This window comes from Thunnus thynnus, chromosome 23 (genome assembly GCF_963924715.1).
Source record: "Thunnus thynnus chromosome 23, fThuThy2.1, whole genome shotgun sequence".
Lineage (NCBI taxonomy): Eukaryota > Metazoa > Chordata > Actinopteri > Scombriformes > Scombridae > Thunnus > Thunnus thynnus.
In genome coordinates, this window is record NC_089539.1 from 6,577,180 (window position 1) to 6,590,202 (window position 13,023).

General features: G+C 39.9%; 1 protein-coding gene across 1 annotated transcript; it reads right to left on the reverse strand.

Moving 5' to 3' along the window:
* Window positions 1-4,822: 4,822 nt before the first annotated feature.
* On the reverse strand, window positions 4,823-9,951 carry LOC137176038 (amphoterin-induced protein 2-like). The gene is made up of 2 exons (XM_067582068.1): window positions 9,104-9,951; window positions 4,823-8,202 (listed from the first exon to the last, which is right to left on the reverse strand). The coding sequence occupies exon 2, from the start codon at window positions 8,104-8,106 to the stop codon at window positions 6,595-6,597; it is 1,512 nt and encodes a 503-aa protein (XP_067438169.1). The 5' UTR covers window positions 8,107-8,202; window positions 9,104-9,951; the 3' UTR covers window positions 4,823-6,594.
* Between the last annotated feature and the right edge of the window lie 3,072 nt (window positions 9,952-13,023).

A 13,023-nucleotide genomic window follows, 5' to 3' on the forward strand; every position in this document is an offset into this window, starting at 1 on the left:
ACATTTCCTCCTGCTGCTAGTTTACATTGTAAGTGTTCATCTGGCAATACAAGGAGTGGCTTTTATTGTGAAGCAGTTTATGCATGCCTCTAATTCTTTGTCAAAACTTGGCACCTATATTACCCACAATTCAAGTTGACCGGCAACAGTTGGGTTGTATATGCTAGTAGTCTGGAGCCGCTAGCCTCCAGCAGAGATGAGCAGCAGGCTAAAGAGGTCTGGTAACCTAACTTTTTTCTAGCTAGACACCCCCAAATTTTTTTCATTTTCAAACTTGAAGTCTTCAGCCCCATCGGACGCTGACTCACTCGAGTCAATTTATCAGACTTTGCACATGGAGCCACTAAAGGTACTCCAACCTAACATTATAATTATAATTTAATTTAAGAGTTACAACTTTAAGGTTAAGTCATGAAGAAAGTCAGACAGCACAAAAAAGGATATCTTGAATACCTGACATGGCCCTGCAGGATGTAATAAACTCTCTCAATGTAATCCTGAAATATTTTTCCCACCTTTAAGGCCAATTCATCGTCAAGCAGAGGCTTTTCACAGTTATTACAGAACTCATACTTGGAGTTGGTGTTATATATATTAAGTTTTCACCCTGGATAATGGAATTTCTGTCTGTTACCCTTTTTCCTCTGTAATATATGGCCCAAGTTCTGGAGAGCATGATGTCCCTAAGAAACTGAAGGTGTGTCATACATTTTACTCCTATAAATCTGCTTGTTTCAGTTATTTATCAATTACATTGTTTATTGTGCTGCTTCACTCCAAATGGTTTTACTTGTCATAAAAAATTAAACAAATATTAATGCAAATAGTGTAGTTTTTGGACATGGTTTTTATGCATGTCACCAGGAACCCTGAAAGCACAGTACTTAGTACTCTAACTGTTAAGCTCTTGGGTCCAACATACATTATACAGCAGCAGGAAATATGCCACCAATATTACAAGATCAAATCCCACTGGGCTCACACATGCTCCAAATGTTGGCACTTACAGTATAATGTGCTATGAATAAAGGAGGTGTCCATCAAATGGCATTAATTTTTGATGCATGTTGACAAGACTTTTTGACAAGACTTTACATCATTATTATGTGCTGTGAGTTGAGTTCTGGCTCCAAAAGAGCTGATTATCATATAAGCAGCATTTGCTTATGAAATGGTAAGTCTGCGGGGGGCATGATTACCATAATAGTGGAAAGATTATAGTGATCTTTCTCGGGTAAGGTGTGTCTTTCTATATAACATAGCTCTGGACTGAACTGTCTCAACATGGTGGTTGGATCGTACAGTTAAGAAACATTAACAAAATCACAGCCCGTCCTCACAAGAACAATGACAGTTTAGGTCTAAAATTCACGCCAACAAAAACAACCTATAGTTACATTTGAGTGACAGACACCATCTAGCGGCCATAGTAATTATGACCCAGGGAAGTGATGCAGTTCAGATGATGTCAATATGAGGTGACAAATTTCCTTATTAGGAGGAAGCAGGTAGGGTGGATGGCTAGATAGATAAATGGCAAAAAGTGGACTTTGCTGCAAGAGACCACAGTTCGCTTCCCATTTCCAACCACAAATGTCATGTTTCCAACTGCAAGTTGGGACATTTTTAAAAAAAAACTGTAATAATTGTCTTGGTGTTTACTATTGCCATGATGATAAAGGTTGCCTAACTTCACGGAAGTGGTAACCACGTTACAAGTGAACATTTTAACCCAAACCATGATCTTTCCCTAACCCTAACCAGGTAGTTTTTGTGCCTAAACCTAATCAGACCTTAACCACAGTGCTGTCACACCATAAAACATCATTATTTTTCAACAGTGATTTGTACAAGTTTTGGAAAGCAGCATATTTCACTCTTATGGGTCGTTCTGAAAACGATCCTATGGGTCTTTCTGGAGTGCATGGTACAATCGACCTATGTGGTCATTTAATTATGAGGATGTGCTGTAAAATCATGTTAATTAAATTTGCTAAATGGTCCCATTGTCTTGAATGTGTCCACATTAATGTTCCTATTTCAATTACAACCCACACATCCATTACACTCCTCCAGCATTTGAATTATGGATAGTCAGGAAATTACTACATTTATATTGGGCACAGAGGAGATTAAATGCTTCTGTGGTGTCGGACTATATTTATGTCTCAAACTTTTTTTTAATCAGTTTTAGCAGAATTTGCAAATACTACATTGTATAATATTGATCCAATGTGTATTATTATAGAAGCTAATACACCCACTACTCCTGCAGCTCCATTACTGCACCTACTCCTCTATTACTATACAACCAAGTATTACAATGAATGCAACTGCTACTAAATTACAAAAACAACTACCACACAATTATATAGAGATGACAGATTAAATTCAGCATCACTCCATACAGAGTATATTGTGCCATAAGCCATATAGACTGCATAAAGATGTACACCCAGCCACACAAGTTCACTGTGGCTTTCTTTGTTCGAGCACCCTGATGGCTGTGCTATTAAACTAATGTTAAGACATGGTTGCAAGTCAATACACTGTAACCCAAGAAAACACATTGAAATCATGCTATCAGAATGTTAAAAGTCCCCCTCCAGTCAAAAATGTGTTTAGCTTATTGTGCCTTCACTTGGATGTTTGAGCTTCACTGTGCAGAATGAAGGTTGTTTTCACATTCATCTGCTGAAGAGGAAAGTTCCTCTGTGCTCATCTTAAATGGACTTTACAGTGAATTAGGAGAATTTTGAAGCATTGAACAGTGAAAGCAAAATAAAAAGCATTTCAAAGCAAAGTATTTGTTATATGTCTCAAAAGATGTCTGGAGGGGATCTTTGAATCGCAAGCTCATTTTCCAACACAAGTAGTCAACTTCAGAGCATTTCTGAATTTGGTTGTGTTGTCTGGGTTTGTGTCTTCTGTACTTGTTATGCTGAATATGTGTTGTGTTAAATTAGTGAATGTGTTTTCTTTTTGTTTGACCGTGTTTTATTTCTCAGCATACACATGTTGTGGAATTGGTGAAGATATGTCTTTGTTTACTTGTGTTTTGTGTATTTGCACATGCACTCTTCAGGTGCAGTGCATTGAGCTCTCAAGGCCACCACAAATAATAGAAAAACATACATATAGACAGACGGTTGCAAAGTGTGGTGGTTCAACTAAAGGCTGAACCACCACACTTTGATTTGATTGATTCAGATTGATATGGAGATTTTAATATAGGAAGGGGTCAATCAAAAAAAAAATAGAAGTTCAATAAAGGCAAGAAATGAAGGAAGGGTTTGATTGGAATGATGTGCTCCTCCTTCTACTAATACTTTTAACACTACAAACATGAGTGCTAATACAGTTTTCTATGGCTCCTAACATTAAATATGAATCTACTAAATCTACTAAATGAAATGCAGAAATGAGTGGCTGGTTTTCTCTACTGCATTTACAACACCTGCAACACACTTCAGATGTCACTGTCTTGACCTGTGAAAAGCAGTTTGTAGCTGTGAATGGCGAGGGATGCTTAAATTAGTCCCAATGGGATCCCACACTACCTGAAGCATCTATCCAACACTGCCATTGGTCTGTCGCCTCTGAAAGCATAAAGCGTAATAAAAGGTTTCTTGTGTCGTTACTGCAATTACAACACACTGAAATTACTCTACATTCATATGAAATATCTTTCCACTTGGAAAAGTACTGACCAACAAGTGTACAAGAAAAAAAGGGTTTTACAGGATTTTTACGTTTTTCACCAGCCATTGAAAAAGCTTATAAGAGGATTTTTGAAAATGCGATTTGTTGTCTCACTAAGGGGTTATTTGCTATCCTTAAATCCTTCTGATGTAACACTATTTTTTCATTTTCACCCAAACTGCTCTGACTCTGTTCATTTTACATCGGAGTACTACCAAAAAAATATTTGAACAGACCTCCAGAGAGGAGCAAAACATGATACTAAACACCTCAAATATGGGTATTATTTTAATTTTCACTTGTAGGCATAAAAGAACATACTCGTCCTCCAAAATTAGCACATTTTAAATACAAATTAATTAAATTAGATTAAAACACAAATAAACTAAATTAAAACAGAAATATTAGTCATTGCAGACATGACAAAGTGTTACCTTCATTGCTCTACTTAAAATTTATGCTGCATTCTAATGAAACAGAAAATACATAAAAAGATGTTAATATTCAAACAGTGGTACAACCAAGGACACTGAAACTTTAACAAGTCTCTTGGCACCTTGCAAATGACTCCACACACCTATCGAAATCAAACAATGGAAGGATGGAGGAATGTGGGTCATGGTGGGCTCGGGGCAAGCTGGCAAACCTTCTGATTTCTGTGACACTGATCTAGGCTGACTGGAGCTATATTGCCCAGCCAAAACTCCCTTCCTGTCTGAACTGATAAGGATCAATTCCTCTGTGAATGTGGTATTTTTAAAGCTAGTCTAGCAAGTCTGTGTAACAAGGTGGAGGGTGAGCAGGGAAATCAATTTTAAAGAGGACAACCAGGGATCAGGTTGACAAATGTCCGTCCTGCTTAAGTGTCAGTCCTAACCAGTTCCAGGCGGGTTGTTCTACAGCTGACCTCTGACTGACCATGGAGAAGACTGAATCTTCCTATGATGTTAGCAAAGTATCACTTTTTGATATGGTGCTCAAATTACAGCTTAAAGGGTCAGTGCACACAAATGACAAAATAACATATTTTCTCACTTACCTCTACTGGTGTCTAGCCGTACATATCATTTTTATTGACCAAAATTTTGAGAAGTCCTTTGCTGAAAACAATTACAATTCAAAGCATCAATTGATTTTATTGGCCTCAGCACAACAAGCTGTAAACACACCATAGACATATTATCACGTTATAAAGTTGATGGTGAACATGTTAGCAAACAGTTACCTACTTACATATCCAACAGACACAGAGCAACATAAGCATTTTTTCATTTAGAGTCATGTTTTTGGACTCTACACTAATTTAAGTCCAATATTCACTTTCATTTTAACTCTGTTTTGGTCTCCACCAACTCCTGAGGGATCTGGCTGCTAAGCTGCAAAATGCTTCACTATGTTCACCAGCTACTCGGTAACTTTGACTGTCTGCTGTTTGGTGCTGGGCGGGTAGTGTTAAATGGATTTATCAGAGGTTTTTCACTGAAAATAGCTGCCTTCTACAAATTGAAACGTGGTTGATGAGAGCTGTGGGAATGAACCAATAAGCTGAAAGACGCTAACTGTGTGTTCAGAAAGAACTTGAAGCGAATTTTAGACGTGATGCAACTATATATAAAGTCAATGCAAAGACACAAGTAGACTCAAATTCGCCCTAGGCGGCGTGAATGGACATAAAGACACGTCAATGAGAGTTGAAGATGTTTCAACTCAGAACACAGTTGAAAAATTCATGCCTATCCTGTGGCTTGCTTCATAAATGTACAGAGACAACAGGGAAAAGGAGAGAGACTGGAGGGAAATAACAGAAAGAACCGGTGAGTTCTGAGTTCCGTTAGAAGCTGAACTGAACACAAAAAGCAAAGATTTGCTTTGCATTCTGTCTGAACATACCATAAAACACTAAGAAGAGCTGGGGGGAGAAACTGCAGAGTTGGTGTTAATTCTCTATGGGTTTGTGACTACAAGTGATCCCATTCACATTACACAAATTGATTCCAATTTACAAATATTGATTAGTGCAGCTTTAAATGTAATTTTTACCTCCATTGTACTGGTGTGGAGGCGGAAATCTCAGAGACAGATATCTCAGAACCTTAAACAAATAAATAAAACTTTCTGCATGGCTAGATATCACTATGTGTAATGAAGAAAAAAAAATATTTTTGTAATTTGGGTTAAGCAACCCTTTAAGAGAATTCCATCAAAACAAATATGTATCAGTCAAATAAAAGTCTGCTTTTCTTAGCACAAAGTAAACATTTTGTTGGTTTCCACTTGATAACATCACTATATGTTTCTTTTAAGAAGCAACTTCCACAGGGTTACATTTGATTAACATAATTTGAAGATGATGCATAGCAGACAGTTTGATCTGTAGAACATCGAAGTTCAGATCATTTCATACATATGACTGTTTTATGTTTTGAAAATGACACAGCACAAGACAGACAGTTAAAAATAACAAGGGTCACCATGATGGCAGTATTCACAATGTATATACTGTATAATATCCATTAACGTCTCTAGCAGCTTATCAGAGGTGAATATTCCCCTCAGCCCAATTTAAAACACCACCCACATTTATATGATCTTTGTGATCTTTGCGGTAACAATTTCTCACGGCAACAGTGAAATTTCCATATGAACTCTTAATGTAAAAACAGACACCACTTACAGTCGAGAAGTAATTGAAATTCTGCCTACAAATAGACTTCATTTTCTGCTTTAGACCAAACACTCAAACCCTACAGTACATAACTACTTCACAAGAATCACAGCACACTACATCAAATGGATTTTTTCATCATGAACTGAAACAGAATGGTGAAAAAAACACTTGGGTCCAGACTCTAAGAATACAACAATTTGCAAAAGGTGATTTTTTTTTTTTTGCTATACCACATGAGCAGTGTCTGTGAGGGTCTGTCCCACTGTCCTACTCCCATTCTTGAGAATTCCCTCAGTGGTAACATGGCCGAAATTTATCACTGGTGTTTTTGGGCCATCAATATTAGTATCCTCTGCCTGAGGCTCTAAGAAAGCTACCCTCTTTCCATTTGACCGCCGCTGTCCTGACTCTACCTCTCTGGGGTCCGAACAGAGGATTATGGCTCGTCCGCCGCACCCTCTTGATGCCCCACCCCTGTTTTCTCTGCATCGACAGGGAGTGAGGTACAGGTAGAGCAGCACCAGTATGATGCTGACCACACAGGAAGCCAAGGTGGTGAACGCAGTGTTGAAATGCTCTGCGCCACTGCGATGTGCCAAGCCACTGGCAGAGCTCAAGTTTCCGACCACCACAATGATCTCCAGAGACTCGTTGGGGTCATAGTGGCGCCCACGGGCTGCCACACAGCCATATGTACCAGAATCCTCCAACAGTGCTCCTCTGATTTCGAGGGTGCCATTAGGGAGGACTGTGAGGTGGTCACTTGGATCATTTGCTGATGAATTAAGCACTGTCCTAGGAGTAACCCAGAACACTGCCAGCCCATCCTGGGCAGGCACAGCTAGCCCCACACATGGCACCCATAGCCATTTACCCAGCTCTACTTGGTACATTTGAGTCTCAAGGGGCATGTCCGACACTCCCTGCTGGCTACAATTAGGCCCTGGTCCTGCATTGTCTCTACATGGGTATTCACCTTTGAAGTCTACCAGGGGACGATACTGTTTCCACATCCAGTACTCCAGCAAGGCGAGTAAAGCACAGTCACAGACCAAAGGGTTTTCCTGCAAATAAATTCCACCTTGTCGGGTGAGAGACAGTAGGATCTGGACGGGCACGTTGGAGAGCCTGTTAGATGACAGATCAAGAAAGGTCAGGTTACGAGGCCCTCCTGGTTCCTCATAAAGCCCCAAGGGGAAGTCTGTGAGTCTGTTCCCTGAGAGGTAGAACCTCTTCAGGCTGTGAAGATCACTGAAGGCCCCTGGGTTGATTAGAACGATCTGGTTGCCAAACAGCAACAGCTCTCTCAGTTCCTTCAGACCAGTAAATATGGACGAGTTCAGCACTGTCAGGCGGTTGGACGAGAGGTCCAGGTGAAGGAGATGCGGCATCATCACAAAGGTGTTCACCTCAATTTGGCCAATGGAGTTTCGGCTGAGAACCAGTGTAGAGAGCCTGTCAAATGGCTGGGAGATCCAATCCGCAGGCAGCACAGTGAGGGCATTGTGGCTCAGGTCCAACCGTGTGGCATAGCTTGGGAGATCAAAGGGCAGCACGGACAGATTGCGGCCACTGCAGGAAATTATATCACTGGCACAAAGGCAGTAGGATGGGCAAGTAGCCACAGAGGGAGGGAGGCCAAGACACAGGGAGAGCAGCAAGGCTGCAGCAGCAGGGTTGCAACGGCTGCCTCCAACATTGATCTTGCCTAAAAGCTGTGACACAATGGGACACATCCTGGTTTTCCCTCAGGATGGGATCTCAGGTTACTGTCTCACTGGTTTTACACATGTCAGGATTACAAGCCTCTGATACTGGACTGCTTTTATGAACTGAAGAGAGACACAAAGACAGAGAAAACAAGGAAATGAATCACATTATTCTTTTATACAACTTTTAGTAATAATCTACCAGCAAAACTGGCACTAAACACGTGCTCGCCAGTCACATGTAGTAAAACACTATAAATCAATTGTAATCCACATTTAAACACTACTGCTGGCGTTATCTGTAGTGGAAACTGTTAGTAACTGCTGGGACAAGTGTAACCTAATCTGTACATGTCAGTGATCCATACTCCTCCCCCATATTTACCACCAATACAATACAGTCTGATTACTTATTGCGTCGGTCGACAGCACCATACTTTTTAATAACACCACAACTGTTTTCATTGAGTTTTGTCTTTTTTTATACATTTTAAAAATACATTTTTTTCATCCTCTTTTTTTTCATCATCTGTTCAGTCCTAACATGTGTTTAATTAAACCTATGGCACACTACTACTGAAATATTTAGTATAATAAAAAACAAGAATATTACTTTAAAAATATATAATTTTGAAATAATTAGAGTTAAATTAAATCGCGCTACTCTGTTATTCAAAATCACCATAATTATACAAGATAGGAGCGGCTCTTTCCTTTGTGAATCTGTCCTTATAATAATCATTTAAGAAGATGAAAGTATGAAAACAGTAGAGAATAGGTTAAGTTTTACAGAAGTAAAACGTTAAGAATAGTGCAATTATTAAATAAGAATAACAATGAAAAATAGGAAAGTGAGGCGGAAAAATAAACAGTTTTTTAGTATAATTATAATTTTCATGCCTGTCTAAATTTCCCAAGTTCTCTGTCCTATTCGCACACGCAGTTTGTCTCAGCAGAGATACCAACTACGACTTTTGTGGAAAACACAATAAAACAAACAGAAGAAACCCAGCCGACAGCTCACCTATACGCCCACACTGCTGCCTTCAAATCATCCCCTTGTCTGCGTTTGCCTTCATATCCAGACGCGCGATGCAGGACCGCGTCCCGTTTGTGAATCCTACAATCCTAAAAGGCAACTTCGCTTTATCTGGAGTACATCGTCTCTCCCTCCAGCAAATAATCCACTGAGAGTTTGGGGAGGAAACAGGGAAGCTGGGTCTGAACTGCTCACCTGCAGGTCGGGTTGCATGTCGCTGTGGGAGGGGTCGCCCTGAGAGTAAACACGGAACACAGCAGCCGCAGCCAGAACACCAATAATATGAGAGTGGATGCTGCCAAAAGGAGGAGAGGGGTGCGTGGTGAAGAAGAAGGGGAGGAGGAGGAGAGGAGTGTGTTGTGAAGAAAAAGAGGAGGAGGAGGAGAAGGAGGAGGAGAGAGGTGTGTGGTGAAGAGGAAGATGAGGAGGAGGAGAGGGGTGTGTGGTGAAGAAGAAGAAAAAGAGGAGGGGGAGGAGAGGGGTGTGTGGTGAGGAAGAAGAAGAGGGGGAGGAGAGGGGTGTGTGGTGAAGAAGAAGAAGAGGAGGAGGAGGAGGAGAGGGGTGTGTGGTGAAGAAGAAGAGGAGGAGGAGGAGAGGGGTGTGTGATGAAGAAGAAGAAGAAGAGGAGGAGGAGAGGGGTGTGTTGTGAAGAAGAAGAAGAGGAGGAGGAGAGGGGTGTGTGGTGAAGAAGAAGAGGAAGAGGAGGAGGTATGGTAGGAGGAGCATTTTTTGTCCATCTGTTACTAGTAGAATCACTAGTTTTATTCTTTGCTTAAAATAAGTCAAGTTAACTGCAGTGGATATATGGAATTGAAACATTCTTGTGTGCAAATTATTACATAAAGATGTTGTTTGAGTGTAAAAGCTGCGTTATGAAACCACACCTGTCTGGCAGATGGTTATACAAAGGTGTCTGTATAGCTTTTATCAAACCTGCAATGACAATGTATTCATGAAACAACTGTTGCATAATTGGAATACATAGAAACAATAAGAAAACTGTTTACCTGCAAATCAACAAAAAATGTGCTGGCTGGCAACTTTAAAACTGCAATGATTCATATTTTTTATTTTAACAATGGATCAAACAAATGTGTAATGTGTCGCTTGTAGTGTCAAGCCCACAGAGATGTGTCATCCTACTGGATATACATTTGTTTTATCATCTTTCAGCTCATAGTTTTAGTTTTACAGCCCATAGCTAAGCTCTGGTGCCACTGTACGCTACCTACCCAGCACCAAACAGCAGGCAGATCAAGTTAGTAACTAGCTGACAGCGGTGGTGAATAGAATTTGTTTGTGTTGTTCACAGCACTGAAAGTCACATTTAAAGCTGCACTGAACAATACTTTTTGAATAAGAATGTGTCAATTGACTATGAATGAAATGAATGGGGTCACTTGTAGTCATGAACCCACAAAGAGTTGCATGGAGGATGTTAGTATCTTTCAGCTCAAAGTTTTGGTTTTACAGCCCATAACTTTACTGTTTTGATTCACTCCCACTGCTCTCATCAACACATATTTCCTATAGGAGTTGACCTTACATTCACTAGGCCGTTAAATTGTAGTTCTATTGTGTTTAGAAGTAGTAGTAATACACAGTAAATTACTTCCTTTTTGAGGTTTATATCATTTTACTTAAAAGTGAGTATGTTTTGACATAACTGTTATGTCTCATTTTATTGCTGCATTATCTTTTTGCACCTTTCATTTCTTACATTCAGGTACAAAAAAATCAAAGAGAATAAAAATCTCTGGGAATTAACACCCTTAAATCTTTGATACTGACAGTGTTCATTTCAGTGGTTCAGGCTCATAACCCCTGCAGAAATGGCCCAATGTGATTATCAGCACAGCCTGGTGGTTCCCAAGCCTGCCTATGCAGCATCATGGTGTTAATGGTTCCTTTGCAAGGACGATTTGGTTCATTAAAGATAACATCGTTGTAATTAAACATCTGTGACCTTGAAGATGTCGTTTTCATTTTCTCTTACAGAAGCACAGTTTCATTGCTGCGGGGTTGCACTGTGCTGCTTAAGGTCTATGCAAGAATCTATAATGCTAGTATGAAATAGTGTGTCAGAAAAAGAGCATTGAGTTTTGAAAACAAGCAAACAAACACTGATGCTGCTTACAAAAACTCCCCATTTCCTTTTTCACTGTAAAGGAAGAGCAGCGTTTTAGGATTTGCTTGTTGAAGCAGAATATTTCAGATGGTGTTAAGCTGTGCAAACGGTTTACATAATCCCCCTCTTTTTTCAAAATACTGTTTATCCATGTAGTATTGGGATGCAAAATTTAGCCTGCTGCCTTATTCACTTCATGTGGTCTCATTTGGTCTTAAGTGTTCATTATTACAATCACATGAAACTTTATTTTCTAAAATGCTTTCTATCTGTGGTTCAGAAGCTGTTTATCGCTGTTTGTGTATGTGTCAGTTTGCAACTAGCAGATGGTGTCTTTCATACCACATGAAAGTATTTTTCTACCTAATCAGTTTGTCAAGGTTGTAAGCTGTGAGCTTGAAGCTCCGTCAGCTGTTTTTTTTTTTCTTGCTTCTTGCTTTCTTGTTCGATCTTGTGGATCCTCACATACACACAACCAATTCAATACCAGACAAAAAAAAAGAAGAGAAAAAAATCAATTGAATTCTCATTTCTGAAGATGAGTCAAATCCATTAGCTGAAAGCCAAGTGAGAATGAGGCCAGTTGCCTTATAATCCTGACTTCAGTCTAATCACAATGCACTAGTAATTATGAGCTTTCCACCCGGGACACCGTGACAGACAAATCGCCGTATGTTTCCATGGTGCCAACCATCAGAGGGGAAGGCCTCTGGGGATTTTGCCAGAGTGTCCATCTTCACACCAGAATCACATAGTCAGGTCATTGATATGCAAGGCGTGGATAGACCAACATTTTTCTTATTTTTCTTCCCTTTCTCATTTCAGATAATTTTCTGTTCTTGATTACAGGAATGCGGCAGCAGTCATGAACTACAAAGAAGGTCAGGGACGCCTGTGCATAATATGAAGCATTCTCTTTAGAAATACACATCTACTCTGTCTACCTTGCTGAAATTGGATGGTTCAGTAGCTTTTACTCATGCGACTCAGGATCCGCAGCCTGCTGGTGTTCTGTCTTACCTAGTGGTTAAATGTTACTAATTGTATCTCTTTTGCATTCCAGGTGTAAAATAGTCCCTGATTACATGGTTAGAAGGAACACCAGCAAGGCTTTGACAGCTGGCAGAGGACCAGGTTTGAAGAGCACTGTGGTCTGGATGATGAGTGTAGCTGGAGTTCAACATCCCATCTATCTGTCCATCCACCGATTCGACCTACTTATTTCTTTTCAGCGTGATGAAGAGATAATGTCATCAACTCAGTATGCCAAAGTCACGGGAACATGCTGAACGATCAGTGAGGTCAGGCGAAGGGTGCAGCAAAATTTTTCATGTCATTCTACTTTCTTGCTGAGGGTAAGACCGTTGATATTCTCATGACTGTCCATGAAGTATAGCCAGTTAGCTTAGCATAAAGACTGGAAATAGGGTAACACCTACAAACTGTCCACAACCAAACAAACAAACAAACAAACAAAAAAGCCTTCCTGGCAACCTCATGATGACAACAAGACTCTAAGAAATCACTGTGCCCTACCTAGGAATATCATAATTCCTTGTCAAATCATGGCTTATCTTTTAAACGCTTTGGTTTTTGTTCGGATTAAACAAACAAGATATAGGGCCCTAAGCACACTGTCTGAAGCACATGGTGCAAGTGCATTTAGGTGAATCTTTGGTGAGTCCAAATCCACTTTTGCTATTTTAACTGCGGAAAAATTGGTGGTGGTTAAAAAAAAGGTTGCATTTAGTCTCTTAATTAATCATGGGTGTGTTTT